This window comes from Anabrus simplex, chromosome 1, assembly GCF_040414725.1.
Source record: "Anabrus simplex isolate iqAnaSimp1 chromosome 1, ASM4041472v1, whole genome shotgun sequence".
NCBI lineage: Eukaryota > Metazoa > Arthropoda > Insecta > Orthoptera > Tettigoniidae > Anabrus > Anabrus simplex.
The window spans coordinates 1,522,817,099-1,522,836,619 of record NC_090265.1 but is presented as its reverse complement, the minus strand read 5'-3'; the positions used below and the strand labels follow the sequence as shown (position 1 = coordinate 1,522,836,619).

General features: G+C 37.6%; 1 protein-coding gene across 1 annotated transcript in view; it reads right to left on the bottom strand.

Moving 5' to 3' along the window:
* Positions 1-1,741: 1,741 nt before the first annotated feature.
* LOC136861775 (protein Wnt-8b-like) overlaps positions 1,742-19,521 on the bottom strand; it is an 88,031-nt gene continuing 70,251 nt past the window's right edge. The window contains exon 8 of the mRNA XM_067138844.2: positions 1,742-2,063. Within this exon, the coding sequence (XP_066994945.2) occupies positions 1,837-2,063 (227 nt within the window). The 3' untranslated portion in view covers positions 1,742-1,836. The remainder of the gene's footprint in view (positions 2,064-19,521) is intronic.

Genomic DNA, 19,521 nt, shown 5'->3' with positions numbered 1-19,521 from the left:
TTTTTACTTCTTGATTTAATAATAAATTACACTTCTCATTCATCCTCTTTATCCATGCTTGGGAATAGTCGTCAAATACTTTTTCAAGAGTTGAAATAGTGAACTTACTTCCTAAAATGTAGAGGAAAATTCGATTTCACATTCCTAAATGAAGTGTTAATTACTTTGAATAAATACTGGTACATGTTTTCATAGAAAATTTTACAAGCAGGTTTTTTTCTGGTGGAATAGGCCAGAACAGCGTTCTAGGACCTCTGAAGAAACAGAAGTAAAAACATTACAGATTCATAAAATCATTTTTAAGGTTAATACAGTGATAATGTATTTGAGGTTCCCGCGCTGAATTATGTTTCATTCCATTTGTTTTGAAGTGTAGGAAGTGTTTGATCGCACGAGATATTGCATATCAAAATAGAAATTTCTTCCAATTGGTGTCTACCATTTGAGCCATTGGAGTCTTCGGAAATTATCTGAAGGTCAGACGAAAAATGCCCAAGGAAATATATTCAGCATACTCGGAATACAGTAGGCTAGCTATTTCTTCCACTGACTGTGAAAGTGTCAACCCGACCCCAGATAGATCTTCCATGTCAGTTAAAAACATTAACCTTACTGTTGTTTATAAACATTGTTGTATCTCCTATTACTATGATTAATTCAACAAAGTACGTTAAAACATGACTGCTTCAAGGTCACCATTCTAAAGCAGGCACCAAAATCAAGAATCGAGGAGGATGGTAACATGTCCAAAATCTGAAAGCTGTTTTAAATTGAATACGGTATAAGTGGCACTACATGAAAATTATATTGTTCAAATAATGTCGAGACTTCCTTTTATTTTCCCTTTGAGAGTTCCGAAATCACCCTTTCCATAAATAAGTGCTGGTTACAAGGTAATTAATCCAAGTGGGCTGATGACCAGGGTAAATCAGCTCGGTAAAATGGAAACGAGTGTTACTTTATCAAGGACTTAGGACAAGGAATATTTAATCAGGCTGTTCGTCATTGTTAAATTATTCTCCAGTTTCTTCATTTCTACACCCAGCAAAGTGATTCGAGGCGTGATAACATAGCGTTCGTCTTAGCTCTTATACAATTACTCCTTGTGGAAAAATATGAAATATTGGCGTAATATGTTTCCGCTACTTAAATTCATACAAATGGAATGAATATATAATGAGAACTTCCTTGAAAAACGAATTAAAACGAAGTTGCTCAAAATTTACAGAAAAAGTAAGCCATACTTTAATTTATAGAGCCTAAGGTCGTCATAAACTTCGAATCCGGTAACGAAAACAAGAATGCGGTGTGGTAGGTGCATTTATAACAAACAAATTGTGACTATAGCGAACAGCGTGGTCTTTTGTAACTCAACGACCATCGATATCAAGGTTTTCAGTTTACTGAATGAAGAATATTGATCAGACGTCCATGAAACATCACGATGCAATAAATATAGATTTTCGTGTTAATGGCAAAACAAAAACGAACAAAAACACGTACAGTATATTGTAATGCGCATATCTGTTAATACAAAACCTCGTAAATACATTACTTGGATGTACAAATCTTTAATACGTTAACATAAAACCTCGTATTTCTAAATGACCTTAAAATAAATTAATTTCCATACCTCGTGTATCCATTTTCTATTACATTATTGTCATGTTTTAATTCTTTGCACCCCAATGAAGTTTTTTATGTGCATTGATACTGCGTTTATTAATTCATTTCTGATTCTTATCGAGAAGTTACGTTCTATCAATATTCTTGTCCTTCCTAAAAATTGAGATTTCTGAAGTACGAGGTTCTGGATTAACAACAACGCTGAGTTCTTTATTCACAGAAGTGCTCATCGACAGTTTTGTGGCACGTCTGGCACGTGACCTCGCAGCACCAGTGGAAGGTGCAGTTGCAGTGCCACTCCAGCACCCGACGCTTTCGACGAACTCGCAGACCGCATGCGCGGCACAGCGTCCGGCAACTACGCCGCTCAGCAACGCTCACGTTCTGCAACGCGTCTAGCGGCTTGGAGCATGCACGACCTCGGGTCCCCAACCAACCTGAAGATAAACCAAGACACGTATTATTAGGCTTTGTCACTAAGATAATTGTGTCAATTTGTTAACAAATTTTCTTCAATTACCCAATACTCTCCACTTGTATGTAACCTAACTGAGAGCAATTGAGTCTGACATTGCTTTCACTCACTCATTTCGGGCCTTTCAGACTCCATACAGCCGACGGCATTAGGTTTGCGAGGGGGATTCTCTTAAATTCCCTTTGTCCGATACTCTTATTCTTCGAGAGATGGGAACTGCTCCTCTCTCATCTTCCAGGCTGTGATAATTTAGTTAATTCTCGGCTCAACTACCTGCCTATTGTAAAATGCGAGTGAAACTGGGTATTCTCTAGGTGCTTTAAACTTTGGAGCGCATGACAGTGATTTTCACACCCTCCATAGTCCTCCCTTTCTTTTAACGATGTGTTGGACCTCTTCCACATTCACTTCTGATTAGTGTTAAAAGGGCATGATTACCTATTGTACTTCCTCTCAAAACAAAAATCACCACCACCATACTTCCACTCCAAAGCAATACACACCACCACCATGCAAAACCATGACAAGAAGGACTGAAATGGGGGAGTCACTATGCATATAAAGATAAGACTCCAATCTCGTCCCCAGCCGGCATTTGACATGTGATCTTAAATGTGCGTTACAAGCCCAGTGATTTAGCATTAAAAATTCTTTGAACGGGGTTCCGCAGACCACTCAAGGGTGCTATTCTACTAAAGGAACTCTATTACACGGGGTATCACGGACATGTTACACATTTCTACTCTAAAATGTTAGACACGAATCTTGTACTGATTATTCTCACCCTACTCTTTTTCGATCTCTTCCCAGTTACTTGTGATCGGCACTACATATGGATTAAATCCAGTTTTACGACCAGGTGCCCTTCCTAACGCCAACCCCATGTAGAGGGATGTATTCATTATCCGGTGTTTCTGTGGAGGTGGGTAGAGTGATGTGCGGTATGTACACGAAGATCTGTATTATGACGAAGAATAACACCCGTTTACCGAGCTAGATGATTTAATCAGACGTGACTAAAATCTCTGACCTGGTCGGAATCGAATCCGCTGTCCTCTGAACCAAAGGCCACTACGCTGACCATTCAGCCTAGGAGCTGGCCTGCTCGTACCTACTCAAATGGCAAAAAATATATTATTTGATTCGGAGAGTTCCTACTTAATGGGAACTCTGCCAGCTACTTGATGCTGAATACTCTGATCAATTACGTTTTCTCTCGCCCTTTAAGTGTGCCAAGTCGTGGGTTACATCGAAAATGTATGATCGACTGGCTGATTGCTCTCACCTCGACAACTGAGTTATATTGTAGCAGGAAACAGGAAGCAGAAAAGCCAGCTTGTATTTCTACGGCGTGAGTGCCAGAGAAGTTCATATTTGGCCAAATCCAGATTATTTTCTATTTCAATTGGTTTAGGTCATATCTTGCTGTGAGAATAATCATACAGTATAAATCAAGGTTAATGTAATCATAGTAAATATTCATGGGAAATAATGATATAAGTAATTTGTTTGTGGTTTTTAATAGTGAAAAGAGATATAACTAAACTTTTGCCAGTAATCATCGGCAATGACTTATGTTACTTTCCCCTGCAGTTCACGCTGATTGATATCGTCATCTTACCACCAGGATCTTCAGTCTTATGTGGAATCCGAACGACTTTTGAATTAAAAATGCCACAGGCATTAACCGCAAATTGAACCGTAGCTGTCTTGGTGAGAAGTCAAGTGTCGATATCATTGCCGCTATAAAAAATTCTAAGTACGTGGATGTATACAATGGATTTGAGTCTATCTCATGAAAAAATCACGATAACGAAAGATATCAACGCCTGTTACACGCGAAAGACTATTTGAACTTCCAAAACATACTGTATGTGTCACATCCTGATTAGTTAAAACGTGAGAATATTCTAAACAAACTAAAAGATTAATAGTTATGAGCATAATAATTTTTTGCAAAAGGAAAATTATAATTCTTTGGTTTTTATAATTATTAGAAATTAACAACACTATAATTTACATTTATAACTGTTATAGGCTCTTCACTCTGCCGAGACTAACTTTAAGTACTACATTTATAAACTACCTGTAAAAAGAAAACATATGTTAACAGTATTATAGTTGAAAAAGGAACAACTTAATTCAAATAGGATGACCTGTTCCTTTCTTAAAACACCATCAGATTCTATTGAATCACACTCAAATATTTAGAAAAAATATATTTGTTTGTTTCTGAACTTTGAACCTGAAATCTGGTACTTATGAAGTCCTGTTTTATCTCCACTCTAGCACAGAATGCGAGGTGATGAAAAATCCCTCGCTCTGACATTAGCGTGGGTCCAGCTGGCTAGTGAATACATTGACTTTCTGCTACGCCACGCCCCTTCCATGACTGGGTCAATCCACGCTATATTTTACTTTTAGAGGTTTTATTATTAGTGCTCTCCTCGTATTATTATTATTATTATTATTATTATTATTATTATTATTATTATTATTATTATTATTATTATTATTATTATTATTTGCTATTGGCTTTACGTTGCACCGACACAGATAGTTCTTATGGTGACGATGGGACAGGAAAGGGTTAGGACTGGGAAGGAAGCGGCCATGGCCTTACTACAACCCCTAAACACCCTCATAACCATGTGCAGAGATCTGTACCCTTTATTTACAATCCCATTTATGTGATTACCCCAATGAAGATCTTTCCTTATATTAACACCTAGATACTTACAATGATCCCCAAAAGGAACTTTCACCCTATCAACGCAGTAATTAAAACTGAGAGGACTTTTCCTACTTGTAAAACTCACAACCTGACTTTTAACCCCGTTTATCAACATACCATTGCCTGCTGTCCATCTCACAACATTTTCGAGGTCACGTTGCAGTTGCTCACAATCTTGTAACTTATTTATCACTCTATAGAGAATAACATCATCCGCAAAAAGCCTTACCTCCGATTTCACTCCTTTACTCATATCATTTATATATATATAAGAAAACATAAAGGTCCGATAATACTGCCTTGAGGAATTCCCCTCTTAATTATTACAGGGTCAGATAAAGCTTCACCTACTCTAATTCTCTGAGATCTATTTTCTAGAAATATAGCAACCCATTCAGTCACTCTTTTGTCTAGTCCAATTGCACTCATTTTTGCCAGTAGTCTCCCATGATCCACCCTATCAAATGCTTTAGACAGGTCAATCGCGATACAGTCCATTTGACCTCCTGAATCCAAGATATCTGCTATATCTTGCTGGAATCCTACAAGTTGAGCTTCAGTGGAATAACCTTTCCTAAAACCGAATTGCCTTCTATCGAACCAGTTATTAATTTCACAAACATGTCTAATATAATCATAAAGAATGCCTTCCCAAAGCTTACATACAATGCATGTCAAACTTACTGGCCTATAATTTTCAGCTTTATGTCTATCACCCTTTCCTTTATACACAGGGGCAACTATAGCAACTCTCCATTCATCTGGTATAGCTCCTCCGACCAAACAATAATCAAATAAGTACTTCAGATATGGTACTATATCCCAACCCATTGTCTTTAGTATATCCCCAGAAATCTGATCAATTCCAGTCGCTTTTCTAGTTTTTAACTTTTGTATCTTATTGTAAATGTCATTGTTATCATATGTAAATTTTATTTCTTCTTTGGCCTTAGTCTCCTCCTCTATCTCGACATTATCCTTGTAACCAACAATCTTTACATACTGCTGACTGAATACTTCTGCCTTTTGAAGATCCTCACATACACACTCCCCTTGTTCATTAATTATTCCTGGAATGTCCTTCTTGGAACCTGTTTCTGCCTTAAAATACCTATACATACCCTTCCATTTTTCACTAAAATTCGTATGACTGCCAATTATGCTTGCCATCATATTATCCTTAGCTGCCTTATTTGCTTGATTCAATTTTCTAGTAAGTTCCTTCAATTTCTCCTTACTTCCACAGCCATTTCTAACTCTATTTCTTTCCAGTCTGCACCTCCTTCTTAGTCTCTTTACTTCTCTATTATAATAAGGTGGGTCTTTACGATTCCTTACCACCCTTAATGGTACAAACCTGTTTTCGCATTCCTCAACAATTTCTTTAAACCCATCCCAGAGTCTGTTTACATTTATATTTACCGTTTTCCACCGATCATAGCTACTTTTTAGAAACTGCCTCATGCCTGTTTTATCAGCCATGTGGTACTGCCTAACAGTCCTACTTTTAAGACCTTCCTTTCTATCACATTTATTTTTAACTACCACAAAAACAGCTTCATGATCACTAATACCATCTATTACTTCAGTTTCCCTATAGAGCTCATCTGGTTTTATCAGCACGACATCCAGGATATTTTTCCCTCTGGTTGGTTCCATCACTTTCTGAATCAGCTGTCCTTCCCATAATAACTTATTTGCCATTTGTTGGTCATGCTTTCTGTCATTCGCATTTCACATTTCCTTCCCAATTGACATCTGGCAAATTCAGATCTCCCGCTACAATCACATTTCTTTCCATGTCGTTTCCCACGTAGCTGACTATCCTATCAAATAATTCTGAATCCGCGTCAGTGCTACCCTTTCCCGATCTGTACACTCCAAATATATCAAGTTGCCTATTATCTTTAGAAATGAGCCTTACACCTAGAATTTCATGTGTCTCATCTTTAACTTTTTCGTAGCTTACAAATTCTTCTTTCACCAGAATGAACACTCCGCCTCCCACCCTTCCTATCCTATCTCTACGATACACACTCCAGTGCCGTGGGAAAATTTCTGCATCCATTATATCATTTCTCAGCCATGATTCAACACCTATTACAATATCTGGTGAATATATATCTATTAAATTACTTAATTCTATTCCTTTCCTTACAATACTTCTACAGTTCAACACTAACAATTTTATGTCATCCCTACTTGATTTCCAGTTCCCTGTTCTCTTATCACCGCTTCCTAGGCCATCCCGTTTCCCTGAATGTACCTCCCTATTACCCTTCCAAACAAATTTCCTAACTTATACGTACCACTGCGGTTTAAATGAAGGCCATCTGAGCGCAGATCCTTATCTCCTACCCACCCATTTGGATCTAGAAATTTCACTCCCAGTTTCCCACATACCCACTCCATAGTCTCATTTAAATCCCCAATCACCCTCCAGTAAGGTTAGGATGTAAAGGAGACGGCATATAAGTCTCTGGTAAGACCCCAACTAGAGTATGGTTCCAGTGTATGGGACCCTCACCAGGATTACCTGATTCAAGTACTGGAAAAAATCCAAAGAAAAGCAGCTCGATTTGTTCTGGGCGATTTCCGACAAAAGAGTGGCGTTACAAAAATGTTGCAATGTTTGGGTTGGGAAGAATTGAGAGAAAGAAGAAGAGCTGCTCGACTAAGTGGTATGTTCCGGGCTGTCAGCGGAGAGATGGCGTGGAATGACATTAGTAGACGAATAAGTTTGAATGGCGTTTATAAAAGTAGGAAAGATTACAATATGAAGATAAAGTTGGAATTCAAGAGGACAAACTGGGGCAAATATTCATTTATAGGAAGGGGAGTAGGGATTGGAATAACTTACCAAGAGGGATGTTCAATAAATTTCCAATTTCTTTGAAATCATTTAGGAAAAGGCTAGGAAAACAACAAATAGGGAATCTGCCACCTGGGCGACTGCCCTAAATGCAGATCAGTACTGATTGATTGATTGAAGGTACAGCCCCAGCATTTGCCTGGTGTGAAAATGGGAAACCACGAAAAACCATCTTCAAGGCTACCAACAGTGGGGTTCGAACCCATTATTTCCCGAATACTGCAGCTATCGAGCTCGGTTTATTATTATTATTATTATTATTATTATTATTATTATTATTATTATTATTATTATTATTATTGCTGCTGTTGTTGTTGCATTAATTACATAAAGAAAAGTTAAAGAAAACTAGCCAGCCCATTAAAAGCTCTTTAGTCAACCCCTAAATAGTTTTCAAAAGCAATGGAAACTACAATCTATATATATATAAAATAAGAGTTTTGTCTGTACATTGCTCAGAATTAGAAAATAATGGTATTTCTGTATCGGTCATGTCCACAGTAACAAGAAAATGCATTTTTTACTTTTCCGTAATTTCTGTCTGTCTGTCTGTCTGTCTGTCTGTCTGTCTGTCTGTCTGTCTGTCTGTCTGTCTGTCTGTCTGTCTGTCTGTCTGTCTGTCTGTATGTACACGCATCACGAGAAAACGGCTGAAGAGAATTTAATGAAAATCGGAATGTAAAGTCGAGTGATGAACCGCTACAATCTAGGCTATAAATTATTTTAATCACCCTGAGTGAAATGGTAGTTTAAGGGAAGGCCTGAAATTTAATTCTCAAATATTTATGTTACTAGTTGATGTACCCGTGCTTCGCTACGGGATTCTCAGAAAGACTGACTTGGTGGTTTTTCTAACTTAATCCAACATAGGTCATTACAAAAACGTCAGTAGGAATGTAGCGATTGAAAGCAATGTTATCATATAAAATACTCGATCAAATGAAACACCGCACACTTTCAACGAACAGTACTACCGTGCCGATCTAAGAGTCCAAAGTTCCAGAGCTGGAATAAACAGCTCGCAGACTGCCGTGAACACTCCTCTGTCATTATTCCGTTAAACATGCACACTACTCATTCCAATCAGTGCCTCAGAGTAGGTATTGAATAGCTCAAATACTATGATGAACCAGTGTGTTACGAACCAGATATATCAGAAAATGTATGAACCAGAGGAATAGCATGCTAAAGAAGAACGTTATCTTACTCCCCAGCTACCTCCCGCCAACATACAGGCAGGCTGTTTCAGTCGGTACGACCAGGCGAGTTGGCCGTGTGTTTAGGGGCGCGCAGCTGTGAGATTGATATATATATATAGATTTATCGATACGAACACTAATGACATAAATAACTTATTTCAGAATTACATTTCAGGCCTTCCCCTAAACTACCATTTCACTCAGCGTGAATAAAATAATTTTTAGCCTAGATTGTAGTGGTTCATCACCCGACATTACATGACGATTTTCATTAAATTCTCTTCAGCCGTTTTCTCTTGATGCGTGTACATACATACATACAGACGGACAGACAGACAGACAGAAATTACGGAAAATTAAAAAATGCATTTTCTTGTTACTGTGAACATGACCGATACAGAAATACCATTCTTTTCAAATTATAAGCAATGTACAGACAAAACTCTTATTTTATATTTAGGGTGAAGCGAAATTCGCGCACTCGGGCGTCGCAGCGCGACTGCTCACATGCCAGCAAAAAAAAAAAATGTATTTCACAAAAGTTCGTCCTTCGAGTATATCCGGCAGAAAAAGGGCGTTGAAGAGTGGCAATCTGGCAACACTGTAACCACATGTAGGGTAACTACCTCTGTCAGCACGTACTGTTTGTGCTGTACAGTTGGTGCAGTGGATACAGTTTTGGGTTAGCATTCAGGAGGTTGAGGGGTCGATCCTGGGTTGAAGCGTGTTTTTTTTATTCCATAAATGTAGTCCAGGTTGTATGGTATGTGGCAACTTAATTGTCAACAGCCATTGCAGCGGGTCCTCTAGAAACCATTTGCACTTACATACTACGATCCTACAAATGGACGAACAATTGTTTTCCTTGGCCAGCTTTGAAAGACGTCCTTTCCACGTCGTGGGCGTGAATTTATTCGCACCACTTCATATACTAAATGCGAAACCTGTTTTCTTTCTACCCTCCTCAATGATCTCATAGATTAGTAGCAACTATTATTCTTGCCTCGTTCAAGTCCATTATATTTCGTTAGGGCTTACGTTACCAGTAGGCCTAGCAATGTATTTGTTGTGTTCAGCGTTATAAAATGTTGTAAATGTAGGATACATGAGACCTAAGGTACGGTGTCGTAATGTATAACAGTATGTAATGTCCGATGGGAATTAGTAAATAAAAAATGCGCTGCAACCAAGGATCGAACCCTCCACCTCCTGCATGCCAACCCTAAACTATATCCACTGCACCCACTGTACAGCACGGGTATACGATGCTGACAGAGGTACTTACCGTACATGTGGTTACAGTGTTGCCAGATTGCCACTATTCAACGTCCTTTTTCTGCCTGATATACTCGCAGGACGCACTTTTGTGAAATGCATTTTTTTATTGCTGGCATGTGGGGAGTCGCACTGTGACGCCCGAGTGCGCGAATTTCGCTTCACTCTGTATATAGATTACATTTCAGGCCTTCCTCTAAACTGCCATTTTACTCAGTGTGAATAACATTATTGATAGCCTAGATTATAGCGACCTATTTCCCGACTTTGCATACCAATTTTCGTGAAGATACGACCACTAATACAATAAATATTTGACAATTAATTTTAAGGCCTTTCCCTAAGCTACCATTATTCTCAGCGTGTATAGCCTATATTGTGGCGACTTATTTCCCATTTTTGTCTACCGATTTTCAGTAAGACACGACCACTAATAACATAAATATTTGAGAATTAAATTTCAGGCCTTCCCTAAACTACCATTTCGCTCAGCGCGATTAAAATAATTTATAGCTTAGATAGTAGCGGTTCATCACCCGACTTTACATTCCGATTTTCATTAAATTCTCTTCAGCCGTTTTCTCGTGATGCGTGTAAATACAGACAGACAGACAGACAGACAGACAGACAGACAGACAGACAGACAGACAGACAGACAGACAGAAATTACGGAAAAGTAAAAAATGCATTTCTTGTTACTGTGAACATGACCGATACAAATATATCATTCTTTTCAAATTCTGAGCAATGTACAGACAAAACTCTTATTTTTATATATATAGATTACATTTCAGGCCTTCCCCTAAACTACCATTTCACTCAGTGTGAATAACATTATTGATAGCCTAGATTATAGCGACCTATTCTCCGACTTTGCATACCAATTTTCGTGAAGATACGACCTCTAATACAATAAATATTTGACAATTTAATTTAAGGCCTTCCCTAAACTATCATTTTTCTCACCGTGTATAGCCTATATTGTAGCGAATTATTTCCCATCTTTGTCTAGCGATTTTCATTAAGACACGACCACTAATAACATAAATATTTGAGAATTAAATTTCACGCCTTCCCCTAAACTACCATTTCACTCAGCGTGATTAAAATAATGTATAGCCTAGATTGTAGCGGTTCATCACCCGACTTTACATTGCGATTTTCATTAAATTCTCTTCAGCCGTTTTGTCGTGATGCGTGTACATACATACATACAGACAGACAGACAGACAGACAGACAGAAATTACGGAAAAGTAAAAAATGCATTTTCTTGTTACTGTGAACATGACTGATACAAATATATCATTCTTTTCAAATTCTGAGCAATGTACAGACAAAACTCTTATTTTATATATATAGATAGATTACATTTCAGGCCTTCCCCTAAACTACCATTTCACTCAGTGTGAATAACATTATTGATAGCCTAGATTATAGCGACCTATTCTCCGACTTTGCATACCAATTTTCGTGAAGATACGACCTCTAATACAATACATATTTGACAATTTAATTTAAGGCCTTCCCCTAAACTACCATTTTTCTCAGCGTGTATAGCCTACATTGTAGCGACTTATATTTTCCCATGTTTGTCTGCTGATTTTCATTAAGACACGACCACTAATAACATAAATATTTGAGAATTAAATTTCACGCCTTCCCCTAAACTACCATTTCACTCAGCGTGATTAAAATAATGTATAGCCTAGATTGTAGCGGTTCATCACCCGACTTTACATTCCGATTTTCATTAAATTCTCTTCAGCCGTTTTGTCGTGATGCGTGTACATACATACATACAGACAGACAGACAGACAGACAGACAGACAGACAGACAGACAGACAGACAGAAATTACGGAAAAGTAAAAAATGCATTTTCTTGTTACTGTGAACATGACTGATACAAATATATCATTCTTTTCAAATTCTGAGCAATGTACAGACAAAACTCTTATTTTATATATATAGATTACATTTCAGGCCTTCCCCTAAACTACCATTTCACTCAGTGTGAATAACATTATTGATAGCCTAGATTATAGCGACCTATTCTCCGACTTTGCATACCAATTTTCGTGAAGATACGACCTCTAATACAATAAATATTTGACAATTTAATTTAAGGCCTTCCCCTAAACTACCATTTTTCTCAGCGTGTATAGCCTATATTGTAGCGACTTATATTTTCCCATGTTTGTCTGCTGATTTTCATTAAGACACGACCACTAATAACATAAATATTTGAGAATTAAATTTCACGCCTTCCCCTAAACTACCATTTCACTCAGCGTGATTAAAATAATGTATAGCCTAGATTGTAGCGGTTCATCACCCGACTTTACATTCCGATTTTCATTAAATTCTCTTCAGCCGTTTTGTCGTGATGCGTGTACATACATACAGACAGACAGACAGACAGACAGACAGAAATTACGGAAAAGTAAAAAATGCATTTTCTTGTTACTGTGAACATGACTGATACAAATATATCATTCTTTTCAAATTCTGAGCAATGTACAGACAAAACTCTTATTTTATATATATAGATTAGTGGTCGTGTCTTAATGAAAATCGCTAGACAAAGATGGGAAATAATTCGCTACAATATAGGCTATACACGCTGAGAAATTGGTAGTTTAGGGGAAGGCCTAAAATTTAATTGTCAAATATTTATTTTATTCGTGGTCGTTTCTTCACGAAAATTGGTATGCAATGTCGGGGAATAGGTCGCTATAATCTAGGCTATCAATAATGTTATTCGCACTGAGTGAAATGGTAGTTTAGGGGAAGGCCTAAAATGTAATCTATATAAAGAGTTTTGTCTGTACATTGCTCAGAATATGAAAATAATGGTATTTCTGTATTGATCATGTCCACGGTAACAAGAAAATGCAGTTTTTACTTTTCCGTAATGTCTGTCTGTCTGTCTGTCTGTCTGTCTGTCTGTCTGTCTGTCTGTCTGTCTGTCTGTCTGTCTGTCTGTCTGTCTGTCTGTCTGTCTGTCTGTCTGTCTGTCTGTATGTATGTACACGCATTACGAGAAAACGGTTGAAGATAATTTAATAAAAATCGGTATGTAGAGTCGGGGGGTGAGCCGCTACAATCTAGGCTATAAATTATTCTATTCACGCTGAGTGAAATGGTAGTTTAGGGGAAAGCCTAAAATTCAATTCTCAAATATTTATATTATTAGTGGTCATATCGATAAATACTACATAACTAAACTTATGTAGAATTAAATTTCTCATCATTTACGTCTTATGCATTTTTACCGTACCGGCTATGATAACAGAGATATTCATGAATTTGGATTTTTGTTGCTAAGTCCATATCAACGCCGAACCCCGACAAAATGGGTAAACAGAATTTAATGAAAATCGGTATATAGAGTCGGGGAATAAGAAACTACAGTTTAAGCTATGTTATTCACCCTGGGTGAAATGGTAGTTTAGGGGAAGGCACCTAAAATTTAATTTTTAAATACCTATGTTCTTGGTCCTATGGAAAAGTAATACATAACAAAAGTTATAGAGAATATAATTTCCGATCATTTATGTTTTATTCAGTTTTACCGTACCAACTATGATAAGAGTGGTATTTCAGAACCAGAAGGCAATTAATAATGTGACGGCGTACAATATCGAAAGCGCGTAACATTGATCAACAATAACATTACACTGACCGTTGTTTGTTGTAATGTTCTTTTTCTCTTATGTTGACATTCAACTCCGATAGATGGGATTACTGCTGCCTACCGAGTATAACAGCCTAACTGAATATTGGCGGGAAATAGCTGAGGAGTTAGATAACTTTCTTCTTTAGCATGCCAATCCTCTGGTTCATACATTTTCTGATACTGCTGGTACGTAACACACTGGTTCATCATAGTATGCCAGCTATTCGATACCTACTCTGACGCGTTGTTTTGAATGAACAGTGTGCGCACTTAAGTCAGAGGCTCAGTTAGTAGTAGTAGGAGTCTGCTCTGGAATTACACTTTAGCCCTATTCCAAATTATAGTACCAGAATTCAATAAATAACTCAAAATTCAACCTTGAAAAGAGCCATTTATTAGGAAAGACTTCTTCCTCTTCACTTTCATTAAATCTACATTAATTTTATTCCAAATTAGCAGCGAAGATGTGGTTTCTTCTCTAGCTTGGAGGAAAAATTGCCTGCACGTCAGATAGTTATTTCCCCCGCCAGTGTAGTGAATTGAGATTTTCCGACTCATCGGGTACTCCCAGGAAGCCGATAAGTAAACGGGCTTAGTTTTTGCTCTGGGACTATCCATTAGTCTTTCTGAGAATCTATAAAGGCAGGCGGAGAGTGAGTGTCTGCCATTATAATGAAAACTCCCCAACCTGATTGTGACTGACGGTAGGCAAGCTGGCCTACCATTACAATGAAAATTCCCTAACCCAGTCTTGATATGAGAAAAGACGTTGGTGACTTGCCCGTCGTGCTTCTAGGGCAACGTTAAGAGCTATGCAACCTAATACAATCTTGCTCACAACGTTTACACTACCTAACCTAGAATTCTGTATAAAATTTAGACTTCCGTAGCGAAGCACGGGCACATCAGCTAGTAATAATATAACAATAATGTGAAAATGGTAGCTTAATTTGAATTTGAATTTGAGTTAACTCAAATGTCAAGTAACACACTGCAACGCCACATATATAGACCGAGCAAAACTAAGTTTTCACGCCAAATCAAAACAAAGATATTATTATTATTGTTATTATTATTATTATTATTATTATTATTATTATTATTATTATTATTATTATTATTATTATTATTATTATATACAATTCACAATTTTATAATTGGGTTTATGAGCTTCTTTGGTACAATGTACATGGAAGAAGTACTATTTAGTACATACGCACATATGCTTCATACATATCGGTATATAAGTTACTTAACATTGTTGACATACAGACTTGACAGATATTTATGAGATATTTACTATATATAAACGGCCAAAATTATTAGTGGACGATTTTCACTAGTCCTCTGTGTATGGTGGATGGTTCATGCCAATAAACTTTCTTACTATATAGCAAGTGGCCAGGATTGCTGCTTTTTGTAATTCTCTGTAAGTGAGAGGGTGGAGATTAAGAGCTTCAATGCTCCTGTGTAGTGTCTTTGGTATAATACCATAACATCCAATCACTGCTGGAATTATGATAACATTGTTGAGTTTCCACATGGTTTTTATCTCTGTGGCCAGCTCTGTGTATTTGGAAATCTTCTCTGTATGTGTTGATTGAAGGTTGTGAGTATTAGGGCATGCTATGTCAATTATGAAGCAGATTTTCTTGTTTTTATCCACAAAAGTTATATCTCGTCTATTGCAGGTAATAGTTTTATCAGTGATGATACTTCTATCCCAGTCAATTTTGTAATTTTCACTTTCCAAGACTGATTGGGGTTTGTACTTCCTATATGCTGTGGTACAATGGATTAGGTTATTTTGTCGGGCTGATTTCTGGTGAATGATTTTTGCAATTTGGTCATGTCTGTACTTGTAGTCTGTGTTTGCCATTAATTGACAACCTGAGGTTATATGCTGGATGGTTTCTGGAGATGTATTACATCGTCGGCACAGATCTGAATAGACAGACGGATCATGTAGTATATGCTTTCTGTAGTTCCTTGTGCCAATGACTTGATCTTGTATGGCGAACATGAAGCACTCTGTTTCTGGGTATATATCCGAATGTGTCAGCCACTCATGCGACGCTTGTTTGTCGATATATGGCTGATTTAACTTATTTGGATACCGCCCATGAAGAGGTTTCTTTTTCCATAGAACGATCTTTTCCTCATTTGTGGAAAATTACATTGTAAGTGAAGCCGGGGTGTGTATATTGAGGGGTGTAAAACCGTTATCTGCTACAACCATTGCACTATGTAGGGCAGAGGCTTCTGATTTATGTTTGAAGTAGCACTTTAGTGATGTAATTTGTTCATTGTGTAATTTATCAACGTCTATTAGTCCACGACCACCATCAGAACGAGGCAGAGTGAGTCTTTCTGAGGCTGATTTTGGATTATGCATGTTGTGTTTTGTCAGTAACACATTCACTTTCGTTTGAAGATCCTTCAACTCAGTTGTAGTCCACTTTATGACTCCAAATGAGTATGCGAGAACAGGTATAGCAAACATGTTGATGGCCTTAACGATGTTTTTTCCTGTGAGCTTAGAACGCACGATTCGTCTTACTCGTTCAATATATGTCAGTCTCAATGTCTGTTTTGTGTCCTTGTGTTGAATCCTGGCTGATTGGTTATATCCAAGATATCGATATGTTTCATTTGTTGTCAATGGTGAGATACCTGTTGCTTCAGAGTGGATGCCCTGTGCCGAGAAAGAGCCCCTCCTGATTGTCTGAGTAGCACATTTATCGAGTCCAAATTTCATGCAAATGTCTGTGGAGAAATTGTGGGTAATTGAAACAAGGTGTTCAAGTTGTCTTTGTGATGCAGCATACAGTTTCGGATCATCCATATACAGTAGATGTGAAATTTTGTAGATTGTTCTTTGCTTATTTTTGATAGTGAATCCATATGTTGTTGAACTCAGTCTGATAGTGGGTTCAGAGCAAGACAAAACCAGAGCGGGCTGAGGGAATCCCCTTGTAAAATGCCTCTTTTAATTGATATGAGGTCAGTTATCACACATTCTTCTCCGTTGTGGAGGTTAATAGTAGTTTTCCAAGTCTGCATGGTAGTTGCTAGAAATGTCACTATTTTAGGATCAACTTTATATACTCTAAGGACCTCAACAAGCCAGGAATGCAGCACTGAGTCGAATGCCTTTCTGTAATCTATGAAACAAGTGTGCAAATTTCGGTTGTTATGGTATGCTTGTTCCCTGATTATACTATCAGTTATTAATTGTTCTTTACAGCCTTTTGTGAACCGTTTGCAGCCCTTTTGTTCCTCAACGATGATGTCATTGACCTTGCAATGATTCTGGATTCTATTTGCTACAAGAGATGTTATAATTTTGTATAAAGTTGGTAAGCATGTGATTGGTCGGTAGTTAGCAGGATTTGCCGTGTTGTTATTTTCAGATTTTAGGTACGTGATTCCTATAGTGAGAAAGTGTGGGAGGGCATCTGATTTACTGATGAAAATTTGTATGTGGTAGGTGAGTAATCTGTGAACACTGGTAAATTTCTTATAGTAGTAATTGTGTATGCGGTCTAGTCCTGGGGTCTTCCAATTGTGTAAATTGTTAATCGCTGTTACAACCTCCTCTAATGTGAAATCTGCTTGGGTCATGCTTTCAATATTCTCACCTTTCTTCTTGATAGTTTTAAGCCAATGTGCCTCTTCATTGTGTTGTATGGACGCATCCCATATAGTTGACCAGTATTCTCTTATGCTCTCCGCAGTTGGTATCCCATTGCTATTCTGCATGTTAGCTGTCTCAGGTGTCCTAAGTTTGTTTAAAATAGTTTCTCATTCCCATTATTATTATTATTATTATTATTATTATTATTATTATTATTATTATTATTATTATTATTATTATTATTATTATTATTAATTAATTAATTAATTAATAATTAATAATAGCTGCCTCTGTGGATGCGTGGTAGAGTGTCGGCCTCCGGATCCCAAGATAGTGGGTTCAAACCCGGCAGAGGTAGTCGGATTTTTGAAGGGCGGAAAAAAGTCCATTCGACACTCCATGTCGTACGATGTCGGCATGTAAAAGATCTCTGGTGATACATTTGGTATTTACCCGACAAAATTAATTAAATCTCAGCCATAGACGCCCAAGAGAGATCCGGTTTACTCTGTCTGCCATCTAGCGGACCTAGAGTAAAAACGGAACGTCGAAATTGACGAGCAGACAGCCAGATGGCGTCAAATCGAAATGTCTGCACACGGTAGCTGAGGCCATACGATTATTATTATTATTATTATTTAATTAATAATTATAATTATTAATAATAATATGAAGAAGAAGAAGAATAGAAGAAGAAGAAGAACAGAAGAAGAAGAAGAAGAAATAATTCGTTAAACGAAACAAACAATAATTACCTTTGTTGACTTCAAAAAAGCTTATGATTCAATAGACCGACAGATTCTATTCAACACTCTTGAGGAATTTCAAGTCGACAGAAAAACATGGGAATTGATCAAGCAAACTCTAACAGGCACAACAGCGAAAGTTAAATAAGTTATTTACGAGAAATTTCAGAGCCATTCGAAATTACAACAGGGGTCAGACAAGGCGATGAATTATCACCACTGCTATCCAGTCTAGTTCTGGAAAAAGTGGTTCGAGAATGGAAAAATGAAACTGAAGGGATCAATATTGGTAGACTTCTCGAAAATAAAATTCACCTTGATTGGCTCGGCCTTTGCACATGACTTGGGAATCCTCTCCAACAACAAACAAGAAGCACTCCAGTCCGTAGAAAAACTTCATGAAATAGCGGCAAGAACAAGCCTGCAAGTCTGCAAGGTACAAAATCAGGATTTAACAACGTAAAGTCATCTCCGTACAGGCCATGATGGCCCTTGGAGGGGTGGAAGGTAAAGGCTTCCACTACCCGTAACCTCGGCATTTGTTGGCGTAGAGCTCTACGCCCGGCCGCCTTTGCCCCCCAGGAATTAACCTGGTACTCATTTTCTTGGTGTAGGCTGAGTGAACCTCAGGACCATATGTACCTCCGGAAGTGGAAATCTCGTTTCTTAAATTTTTCGACTTCCTAACGGGGAATCGAACCCACGTCCTTTCGGGTGAACCGAGCACGCCTTTACCGCCTCGGCAGGCAGCTCAGGATTTAATAACCATCCTCTAATCGCTAGATATGGGAAAATCTCCCAAGTAGATAAATTCAAAATCTAAGCGAAATTATACAACCAAACGGGATACATCGGCAAGCAAACAAAGAAAGAATTACAAAAAGTATACAAAATTGTCTGGAGCAGATACAACAAAAAATCAATATCTCAAAACGCAAAATTACGACACTACAACACAGTTTTCAAACCAGAAGCCCTTTATGCATCAGAAACTCTGATAATTGGTGGCAGATCACAAATAAAAAACATCGAAAAATAAGAGAGGAAAATTCTCAGGAAAATTCTAGGATATAATTGCGAAAATGGTATTTGGATGAAAAGGAAATCACAGGAAATCTATCAAGTAACAGAAAACATCACACGCCATTAGAAAAAGTAGATAAAAATTCCAAGGTCACCTGATCAGGATGGATAACTATAGGCTAACAAAGAAAATAATAAATCTCCCAGTATCTCGAAAAAATCACAACTGGCTTACAGAAATAAACAAAGATCGTCA